This window comes from Dipodomys merriami, unplaced genomic scaffold (assembly GCF_024711535.1).
Source record: "Dipodomys merriami isolate MVZ:Mamm:240054 unplaced genomic scaffold, mDipMer1.0.p SCAF_1, whole genome shotgun sequence".
NCBI lineage: Eukaryota > Metazoa > Chordata > Mammalia > Rodentia > Heteromyidae > Dipodomys > Dipodomys merriami.
The window spans coordinates 21,732,178-21,743,580 of NW_027202270.1; the positions used below are offsets into that span (position 1 = coordinate 21,732,178).

General features: G+C 34.2%; 1 protein-coding gene across 4 annotated transcripts in view; it reads left to right on the top strand.

Moving 5' to 3' along the window:
- Ikzf2 (IKAROS family zinc finger 2) overlaps positions 1 to 11,403 on the top strand; it is a 159,557-nt gene that overhangs the window by 138,202 nt on the left and 9,952 nt on the right. For all 4 annotated transcript variants that reach the window (XM_070017820.1, XM_070017819.1, XM_070017811.1 and 1 more), the window contains 2 exons: positions 735 to 872; positions 7,628 to 7,771. In XM_070017820.1, the coding sequence (XP_069873921.1) occupies positions 735 to 872; positions 7,628 to 7,771 (282 nt within the window). The remainder of the gene's footprint in view (positions 1 to 734; positions 873 to 7,627; positions 7,772 to 11,403) is intronic.

Here is an 11,403-nt window from a genome sequence, read left to right on the forward strand (position 1 = left end):
TATATTAAAGTTTTAGTGGTTATTGTTAACAATTCTGACTTGAAGTACCTAGTAGGTTTATTGTTAGTATTATACAAAGAGTTCCGATGAGGAGAATATACTTCATTTACTGAAAAGCTTTGCATATGTGAACAGGTATTACCACCGTGGAAAAAGAAGAGAAACACTCAACTTTCATCTGTAGTTTTTCTCACCATATCATCTGTAGTTTTTCTCACCACATGAATTTTTTTCTAACCTTCTTGCTACACATAAATAATCTCATTTTATTTAAGCAATACATTTCAGATGGTTGCATTTTTATTTTTCTTCAGAAAAAGTTCCCATTTTCCCCAAAACATATGTGCTCCTCCATAAAAGCAATTCTTCATGTGTGTAGGATACCCCCGAGGTATCTTTTGAGTGAGTCAAGGCTAACATACCTAAAAGGGAAAATGTGTAAAGAGTCAGATAACTTGAGAACTGATCATCACGCTATCATGATCAGGAATATAGTCAGAGCACAAGTTTGATTCAGTATTTCCCCTGAAACTAGAAGTACAGTCTATGTTCTCGCTGTATTTTTCTCTTAGTAGAAATTTATTCTCTTTTCTCATCCAAATTAGACTGTGGAGGAGGAAGGGACCTAAATCTAAATAGCATGTAAGTGCTTCCTCCAACCTACCAAAAGCTAATTCACAACTCTCTTTGGATGTGGCTGTGGACAAGACACTAACCCTGAGCTCTCCTTACAGTGGGTAAACCTCACAAGTGCAACTACTGTGGACGAAGCTACAAGCAGCGCAGTTCACTGGAGGAGCACAAGGAACGCTGCCACAACTATCTCCAGAATGTCAGCATGGAGGCTGCCGGGCAGGTCATGAGTCACCATGGTGGGTAGAAAGACATTTGTGATTTTTCCTTCCTGACTACACTGCTTTTATCTTTTCTTATGGGTTAAGTAGTTCCCTCCACCAGTGAGCATGATGATAAAATCTTGCTCTGCTTTAAACAAGTTGAGACCACATTAACATTGTATGGGATTATCGTCTCAGATACTTGAAATGAGCTAAGCTTTGGAATATATTACAAGCTATCTTGAGTAGTCTTCCTCCCAAATTATTTCTGATAAAGTGTTTGAATTAGTGTAATAATGGCCCATGTGTTTGAATATGCGTACTTTTCTCTTGCATTTCTATATCCCAATGTTAGTTAGGATATGATAGCTTATCATAGATGTCTGCAGGTTTCCTAAAAGAGTGAATTAATTGTGTCCATTATTTATTTTCTAGTAGGTAAATGATCTGTGATATAATTTGAAATTCTTCCAGACTGTATTATAATTTGTCTGGGAAATAATTTTGCTTTCTACATGTGTAAGAGATCTAAAGTAGATACCATCTTCCTCCATTAAAAAAATCATTCTCTAAACAAACGATCCTGGTTCTCACAACCCATGACACAGTTAAGATGGCAATCCCTACTTAGGTAGTCCCTTGAATTTGAATTAATAGTTCTTAATTCCTAAAATGTTAATTTTTGTAGATTGGACTTACAAAGGAAAGTAATAGATTTCAGTCCTTTACATTTGTTGTGTCTGTCTTTTTCTAATTGTGTTTGTATACTGATTTATTTTATTCATATAAATATACACAAAAGTCTTAAATTATTGATATATTTATATCTTTTACTTTAAAAGTTAAATGACCAGTGCTAAATGATATAGTTTTCTGTACACTTTGAAAATGTAGACATAGTTCCAAGGATGATTTGTGTAACTGATTATTTTAATATAGTATGAAGTATGAAACTGCTTACTAGATAGTGTTGATATGTTAGTGGGTTGTGAATTTTAAATACAAAATATCTGTTATTCTAAATAAGCATATTCTTATGTTAATTATAGCTTCTATAATATAAAATAATCTGATTTAGTTCCATTTTTGTAATTGATTCCATGTATCTTTATATTACTGTTATTAACTAACAGGCCAGCTTCTAACTCATTGTGTAGCAAGTTAGCCTTGAACTTTCAATCCTCCTGCCTCCCACTCCCAGTTGTTGAGATTACATCTAGTGTCTAATGAACATTCTGGGGATACAAAGATAAATGAACATAATTTCATTTATACACCTATATTCTGCTAGGAAATGCATTCATTTTAAACATAGGAAAATGAACTGATGCAAAAACTGTAATAAAGATGTGTCTATAGTTCTCCATTAATCTAAGGATTGGGATAACTTAGTAGAAAACTCAAAGAAAATGTCTTCCATTTCTCAGTGTTTGATCTGAGCATGAGGGTGAATGAAAATTGCATGTATCTGATGGGATACAGCATGTATATTCCATGCAGAGAAGAGACATGGACTAATAAAGGTTCATCGACAGATTTATTTATCTCTCTCTCTCTCTCTCTCTCTCTCTCTCTCTCTCTCTCTCTCTCTCTCTCTCTCTATATATATATATATATATATATATATATATATATATATTTCAAGTTAAAGGAGTGATATGAAATAAGGCTAAAAGAGTATGTTGTTCTTTTAATCCAGTGATTGGATTTTGTAGTTGGTTCAATAGGAGCCAATTGATAATCAATTGTGTATCTTCTAAAGGAAAATATGACCAACATAGAATATAGAATTGACATCTGCCAGGAGCAAGGGGTTTGAGTAAAGAGAGACAGCAAGTGATAATGTAAAAGAAAGGATGAAAGGGTGGGTAGGATGAGAGAACAGTGGACACTGAACAGCTATTAGCATGCAGAGGAAAAAGTTGTTACAAATGTTGACTGAGTTTGAACAAAGGGAACAGTTTTATGACTTCTGGTGTTGGAAATAAAGATAACAATAAATTGGGTTTTATGGCAGATTATTTTATCTTATTTGAATGTTATCTTTATGCTCATTTTTCAAGTCTGTTCAGCTTGAGAAACAAGCTTTAAAAAGCAAACTGTATAATTACCTTTTCCCTTAAAGCCTGAACTCAAAATTGAAATTGTGTAACCAGGAAGATAACAACTTAAAAGCTATGTATTCTTAGGTTTACTTTCAATTATTTCAGGAGAGAGGGTTCTTTATGTGCAAGCAAGGAGGTGATATAATTGGGAACCTGCAAAATTTTATGTTTGATTTTTTCATCAGTGACATTATTTCCTTCATTAAGTCATATAATAATCACCCACTGAATGTAATACTTCTCATCTAATAAGCAGGAGAGGCACAGTTAAATAAAATGCAATTTCTAGTGAAAGAAATCGAACAGTAAACCAACAATTATTGGAGTATCTTCTGTTAAGTACACTGGGTAGTGGTAAGGAACAGATACCTAAATCAGACTGGGTGTCCAAGAAAAATTTCAAGAAAAGTTATGTTAGAACTGAATTTGGAAAGGTTAAACTGACAAGCTAATAAGTCAATGTTTCATTCAGAAATAACAGCATATGCCAAGAAATAGTAGTCTCAAAGAGCCTGGAAAGTTAAGGACCTACAAGTAGCTATGTACAACTGGAGCAAGAAGGTGATAGGATTAGAGGAAAAGTTCTGGACAGAACATCAACTGCCTGTTATATAGTTAGGCAAATAATTTTTATACTTTAAAACACATAATTATATTAACATTTTACTGGAATATAAAGCAAAGGTTAGAAGAGTCAAGAAACAATTGGACTTGTTAGGAGATTGTTGCAGTTGTCAAGATGGGCTGGGTAGCCTTGAATAGAAACATTAGGGAATTGAGAGTCTAAAATACTTTATACCTCCACATTTTTTCATGTGGTAGGGAGTAGAAAAGTCAAGATAAAGAAATCTAGTATCTGCCAATATCTAGCATGGATGAGGGGTAGGTGATGCAGTAAATGATGGAGCCATTCATTGGGGGTGGGAATTAGAGAAAGCCTGTGTGAGGAAAAGGAAGATTTCAGTTTTTGAACACATCTTTTAGGTACCTATAAGAGCCAAGTAAAACTATCTTGGACTTTGATATTGAAAGAGATCTCAAGATCTCAGTAAAAAAAAAAGAAAGAAAGAAAGAAAGAAAGAAAAAGAAAAAAAGTGAAAACTTCATAGACATCATTCTGTTACTGTAACAAAATGCCAAAGACTAAGTACTTTACAACAGGAAGCAAGCATGGAAGGCCTAGTCTTCCTCTTCTACAATAGTGGGCTTTCTACGAACTAATCTACTCATAGGAGACCTTACTATTTTTGAGACACCAGCCCAAATCCCTTGGTAACTATGTCCCCAGTGACCTTACTACACTAGGTCTCATCTTTTGAAGGTCCTGGCATGTTCCATTACTGTTGCACTAAGGACCATGCTCCTAGCACATGATTGGTCGAGAGAACATTTCATATCCAAACTGTAGCATAAGGCAATATCGGAGGAAAGAAGCTATGAAGATGAGAAGAGCAGGGCCAGGAGTATAGAAACTTACTTCATAGAAGCTAGGACCAGTATTGCAACATCATAGCCTGTCCAGAAAATAACATATAACTTGAAAGATTTAAGATTCAACAGCATAGAAAGAAAAGTTTCAACGATAGGAAAGATTATCTGTCTTTCTCTTCCTTCTCCCATGTCTTTTTTTTTTTTTAACAAGATTTGCCTTTTCCTTTAAGAGAACTTTCTCCATCGTATGTAGTTCTTTGGAACTGTCAGTTAACCTGACCTCTCCTGTTCAGGGGCAAGGGGGTTAGGGTAAAAACATGTGAGAGGATCTTCATTCTTCAGTTTATTTATTCTTGGAATTTGAATTTTGAGTGGATGGTTTGGCTAACAATAAATAAAGCCATGTCATCTTATTGATTTGTTGTTTTTTTTTTAAGTAAGAGTTTTGTTATATATAGTAGGTTGATCTTGAACTCGAGATTCTCCTGCCTCAAATTCCTGAGTTCTGGGGTTATAGGTATATACCATCATACTCAGCCTAATGTTGCCCTTTTGGTTTTACCTTTATCTTTATTGATATAATGAAATAATGGCATAATACAAGAATAAATACATTTTTGTTCTAGTTACAACTTCAGATAATGTCAGAAAAGAGATGGTTGGTTTTAGTGCTTTCTCCAAACAAATGAAGATATCAGCACATTGGTTTACCTGTAGCCTTGATAATTTTCTTATTGTTAATGCAATTCAGATATGAAGTATCTAGAGAACCTTTTTGTGTTTGGAGGATATATCCAAAAACATTTTGTTGAGCTATTCCCTGGTTCAGGAGAGCAAAAAAATAAATATTAGATCTTTAGGAAAAGTGTGTTTTGTCTTTTATCCATGACATTCCTTACACATATATCAACCCGGTGTACAACATGTAAATACTCAAAACATATCTATAATATCATTCATATCTATAATAGTATAGTGTAGCACTGGCTCTGAATTGTTGTAACATTCTCTACTAAGTAGACATAAACACTGAGAAATGTTATTAAAATTTCCAAGTCTTTGTTTTCCCATCTGTAAAAATAAAGATGTAATAGCATCTATATCATGAGGATTACATAGGATATTAAATGTAAAGCCTCAAAAAAGCACTTAGTGGTTATTATTGCCAACATGGTTAAAAACAAGATTGACTTTTGACACAGAGGGCAGTTGCAAAGAAGAATTTAGACCAAAGCTTGCCAGAATCATTGTTTTCAGTGTATATGAGCCTCATTGAACTTGGGACAGATCATCTGAATTGAGGTGGATGTGGTGTGGAACGGTTCCCACATGCAGGTTTCGTTTTGAGTGTTAAGTGTGTGCAAATAAGAAAATTCAGGGTGAGACTTACAGCAGAACTGCCAAGTTTTAGGTTACTCATTTCAAAACTAATTAACATTCAATATTGGGGGGAAACCCTGTTAACCAGTTTTGCTGGTTTTTAGCAAAAATTAACAGCAATTTTTTTCTATTTTTTTTTTTCATTTTAGATTTAGGTTTGTGATATTTTCAACTTTGCTTCATGCATAAACTACTTTGTGGTTATTGCACTAATGAGATGTGTGCCTATGAATCTTACCAAAGAAAAAGTAAGATATTGACCATAATCTCCATCTCATAACCTGCTTTGCTAGGAAATTACTATCAACATTTTTTCCTCCATATATTTTTGTCTGAATTCTATGAACAGCCATGATATTTGATTTGTTTGGCCATTTTTAGTAAAGAGATTATATAATACTTTATGTAATGTTTTTGGATATGTTTCCCACTTGATCATATTAATAACATCAGTTCAATAAACACTTCCTTATTACTAAATCTCATCTTGAAATTTATTTGTCCAAATCAACATGCAATTGTTGCAGAATTCCTTGCTATTTGGAATCAGAGAATCTCTTATTAAAATGTAGGTTAATGATTAACTTTTTCTGGCCCAGCAACTAGGCTAACCAAATCATAGAGTGGATGTCGATTTCTTTAAAGATGTCTAAATTAGGAAAACATTTTGATACTGTTTTTTCCTTCCATGTCAGCACCCTGTATTGGTTATTAAATAGGTCACTTGAATTGTGCGCTGAGTTTTGTTCACTTTCATCTTTGCTTTCTGATTTTATTGTCAGCCAGTAGAGCCTCCTTATAAATGAGAATGGATTATGTTCCATACCAGGGGACTTTGTTGTACAAACAAAAAGGATCCAAGTAAATCATTTTACTTGCATGCTGTCAAATTAGAGTACCTAGTAAATGGAAATTTCAGGTATTTACTATGAATAATAGTTTTAGTCAACTGATATAATCTGTCTGAGAAGTTGCCCTATGCTAAATTTAAATTCGTTGGACAAAATTCCAACTCATAAACACTTTCCTTAAGTTTCTTGAATTTATTCTACAACATGAATGTCAGTATCTCAGGACCAATATTAGCCCACAGCAACTTAGATGAATAGAATGAGTTAGAGAGTTTGTCAGGTGAATTAGGGTTAGCAGTTTTGAGTGACCATGTACCAATTTAGAAATAGATTTTTTTTATCCTGCTAGAGAACTCTTTTGAAAATAAATTATAATCATAAGGCTGTCACAATTTACTATGCATAGACATGTTCAGAATTGGATCTCCTTCATGAAGCCTGTGTTGTGCAGGTATTTAAGCTACTGCCAATATGGCTAGCAGCTCATCAGATAGAAAATGTGCAGCATGAAAACAGATGGGGAAAGTGGTCAAATATTGTACTGTTATTCTGAGTGTGTAGCTAATCTTTTCTCCAAAACAAGTTGAATTGCTTACATTGTCTAAGAAAAATAAACTCCCAAAGCCTTAAAATAGAGTAGTCTTAAAGTGCTATTGATTTTAATCAATGTTAAAAACACTTTCAGAGAAATAAGATGAGAAAGCAAATGAACATGTTGGCTACCAATAGTTGCAACAGTTTATGTCATTGATCTGAAAGAAACAGACTTAGATAGAAACAAATCACCTACATGCACGCTTGTGTGTGTGTGTGTGTGTGTGTGTGTGTGTGTGTGTGTGTGTATGAGAGAGAGAGAGAGAGAGAAACAGGAATAGAATTAAATTTTCTTTGACAGAGGTTTGTCTTACCTGCTTTTATTAAAGTGTATGAGTGTGTTTTCTTTAACACATATTGAGATGTCATCTGTGTATCTTTCAAAATGTGGAAGAAATTATCAGATTCCTTTTTATATGGTTTCATATAGTACCTCCTATGGAAGATTGTAAGGAACAAGAGCCTATTATGGACAACAATATTTCTCTGGTGCCTTTTGAGAGACCTGCTGTCATAGAGAAACTTGCGGGAAATATGGGAAAACGTAAAAGCTCCACTCCACAAAAGTTTGTGGGTAAGCAGCACAAATGTTTTCATTTTTTTATCAGATGATTTTAATTTGAAAAGGCTAATCCATATATTAGAAATGCATATGGTGTTTCATATCATGAATGACATTCCTATTTTCCACATTATTCTTTTCTACTCTGTTATCTCCTATGTGCATCACAGACACACACACACACACACACACACACACACACACACACACACACACACACACACACACACACACACCCTTACATATGAGCATGAGAAAGAGAAATAATCAAAAGACTGATAAAAGTAAATCACCATCTCAAAAATATAATGCTACATGGAGTTAAACACATATAGAAATAAAATGTTATTTTAAAATAATCACACAAAATAAGAAAGCCTTAGACTATTAGCCACTTTTGTAATTTGTGTTAAATTTACATTAGTAGCAGGGTTTTTACTGATTTCTTTACAGAATATAAATTCTTTAAGCATTTCATCTAAAATACAGAGAAATTAATTTTTTCAAAATTCTGCATTAGAAAATAATGTGATAACTTACATTCAAGATGCTTTGTGTGTCTATCTGTATTTTACACTTCAGTCCCTTTTTGTCCCAGCCTATGATTTTGAAAAGATTAATATTAAATATTATATATGTATATTAAATTTTACACAGTGTTTTATTTCCAAGCCATGAGATGATTTTTGAAACTCTCCTGTTGCAAGTCAGAGTTTGTCTAAGAATGAAAAAGGTATCTCTGTTTTTATAGAATATTTAAGATTTAGCAGAAGAAAATTGTTTAATATCATTTTTGTATGTATTGTGGTTGTTTTGCAGACTTTATAGAGGATAAAATATGGAAATAAAATAGTGAAATGAATTCTCAGATTCTAATGTTAGAGAGCATTGTAAGACATCCTGATTAGAGATTGGAGAAAGGCTTTTCTTTGGTTATTTCAAGAAGGAAAGAGTAATAAAAATCTGTTAGTCCAATAAACATATTAAGTGAAGAACTAAACAAACCAAAATATCCCATAAAGACCAGCTGGCAGGCCAGGCACTCATGACTCAACTCTGACATCTCAGTACCATGGTTCAAAGCCAGCCTGAGCAGGAAATTTTGTAAGACTCTTATCTCCAATTAATGCCCAGAAAACTGGTATTGGTGCTATGGCTCAAAGTAGTAGAGGGCTAGACCTGAGCAATAAAGCATAGAGGCAGCACCCAGGCTCTTGAGTTAAATTCCCACTACTCTAAAAAAAACTAGCTGGGAATTTAGTGAGCACTCATAGAAGAAGGCTAACATGTAATCCCACAGGTCAGAGTTGAATTACAGCAGTTCAGGATCTGAGATTTTACCAAAAGGCCTGCCTTTAATGGTTTTTTTATGATAGGGAGAACACAGATCATTTATTTTAAAATTGATTAGTTTATGAAAATAATTAGATAATTATATCTAACTAGATAGTAGTACAGTTGGAAAAACAGGAAAATTATTATTGCACTTTATATTGCAAATTTTTATAGTCTGTTCTTTGTAACAGTTTTTGTCACATTTTCTATGACTTAGGCTTGCCACTCTCAATTTGACTTAATTACATTACTTACAAAAGAGGAACAGAATTTTACAAAATTATAGTATGACTCTTTTTTGTTCTTTATTAGCATTCATTAACGATACAAGGAGGGATTTCATTTTGACATTTCCACACGTGCATACAATGTATTCCTGTCAGTCTCCCACCTCTCACTCTCCTTTACCCTCCTCTCTTCTTCCTAATACAATCTCAACATGCTTCATTGTTCTACTTTCATACTTGCCAACAATCTATTTCAACCATGTTCATTCTCTTTCACCCTCATTAGCCTACTCCCTCTTGCTAATACCCCCCAATCAGGGGGGTATTATTGATTAACAGCTTTCATTACAGTTATTTGTTGTTGTTGTTTAAATATATAGTTGCAGTACATCTCAAAATCATTCACCCTTGATCGGTGCACCAGTGGCTCATACCTAGCTACTCAGGAGGCTGCGATCTGAGGATCATGGCTTGAAGCCAGCCTAGGCTGGAAAGTTCTTGAGACGCTTATCTCCAATTAACTACCAAAAAGCCAGAAGTAGAGCTATAGCTCAAGTGGTAGAGTGCCAGCCTTGGCAAAAAAGCTTAGGAAAATTGCGCAGGCTCTGACCTCAACCTCAGGACACACACACACACACACACACACACACACACACACACACACACACACACACACACACACACACACACACACACACACACACACACACACACACACACACACACACACACACACACACACTCTCTATTTTTCTTTTTCTTCCTCCTCTTCTGTAATATGAAGGAAGTTATACTATCATTCTAAAATAATATTAAATTTTTATTAAGAATTTGAGATTTTTTATTTAGATTCTGTCCTAGTATTATATAGCAAACTGTAGGTACAATATTGTTTTTGCTCTTGAAATGAACATTTTCATCATTGCACATGTACTATAAATCCTTTTATTCATGGCCTTCCATTTTATACTGTTCTTTGTCCTATCAGGCTCTCTAGGCCAAGAATCTCAGGACTGGATACATATCAGTGTGTCTCTTCCTCCCTTCTTTTGGCAGTTTAGATTGCATGGTTTATCACTTTGCCACTCTCTTGCCAATAATTTCGACACTTTTGCCTTAGTATCTTTCCACCTTCTCCTGATGAAATCTCAATGTCTCATGCCTCTGAGTGAGCATCTCTTCTGTATTTATATCTCATTCACTAAGATTTTGGAGGAAATCCCACAGCCTTATGAAACATTGATCTTAAATATCAAGTTTTCTATGAAGATATAAAGTGACCTTAATTTAATCTATTCATGAACAATCTAAGCCTTTGTCACAGACATTTTCAAACTTTCTATGCTCTCTGCAAATGGTCTCTGCTCTCTGTTCTTGGTAATCATATATCTACAGTCACAGAGAGTGAAATGATTTGGAATCATTTTAGTATAATATTACCAACTCTCTCAGATATGTGTATCCACATAAGTATTTGATTTTTCCCTTATTTCAATAAAAGAAATATCCCTCTTCTTCATATGCCTGAATATCTTACTGACATACATTAAGCTGAAAAATGTATGTTCTGTCCTCCAAATTTAAAACATTAAGTTTTAAAAATATATAGACACAGATTCCTTGATACTCCTCACTAGACATAAACAGCATGGACATAAGTACCCCTGCCCAATGTCTTCTAGTCCTACCCATTACCAGAAGAATTGTACACATTTTTCTCTTCATCATATCTGTGTTTCTTTTACATTGTACTACACACATAGCAAATAAATAGTAGTGTCTTGTATATTCATCAGTACCATACACTTAGCACCGAAGAATGGGTACCATGTAGAGGATTGTACAGACCCTGGAAACATACTGTCTATTGGTGAAGGAATTCTGGTGTCTGTTTACCCTATGCTCTGGACAATGAGTTAGATAGGCAGGGTTCTCTGGCCCTGCAAAGTCCTTTCTCCATGGAGAAGGATCAAGACAAAGAGCTTTCAAAACATACTGCCAAATACAATAATCCAAGTGAAATTTGACTATGGGTTGGTACATAAATATGTTTCAGGTTCTGTTTTGATCCTCTTTTCTATA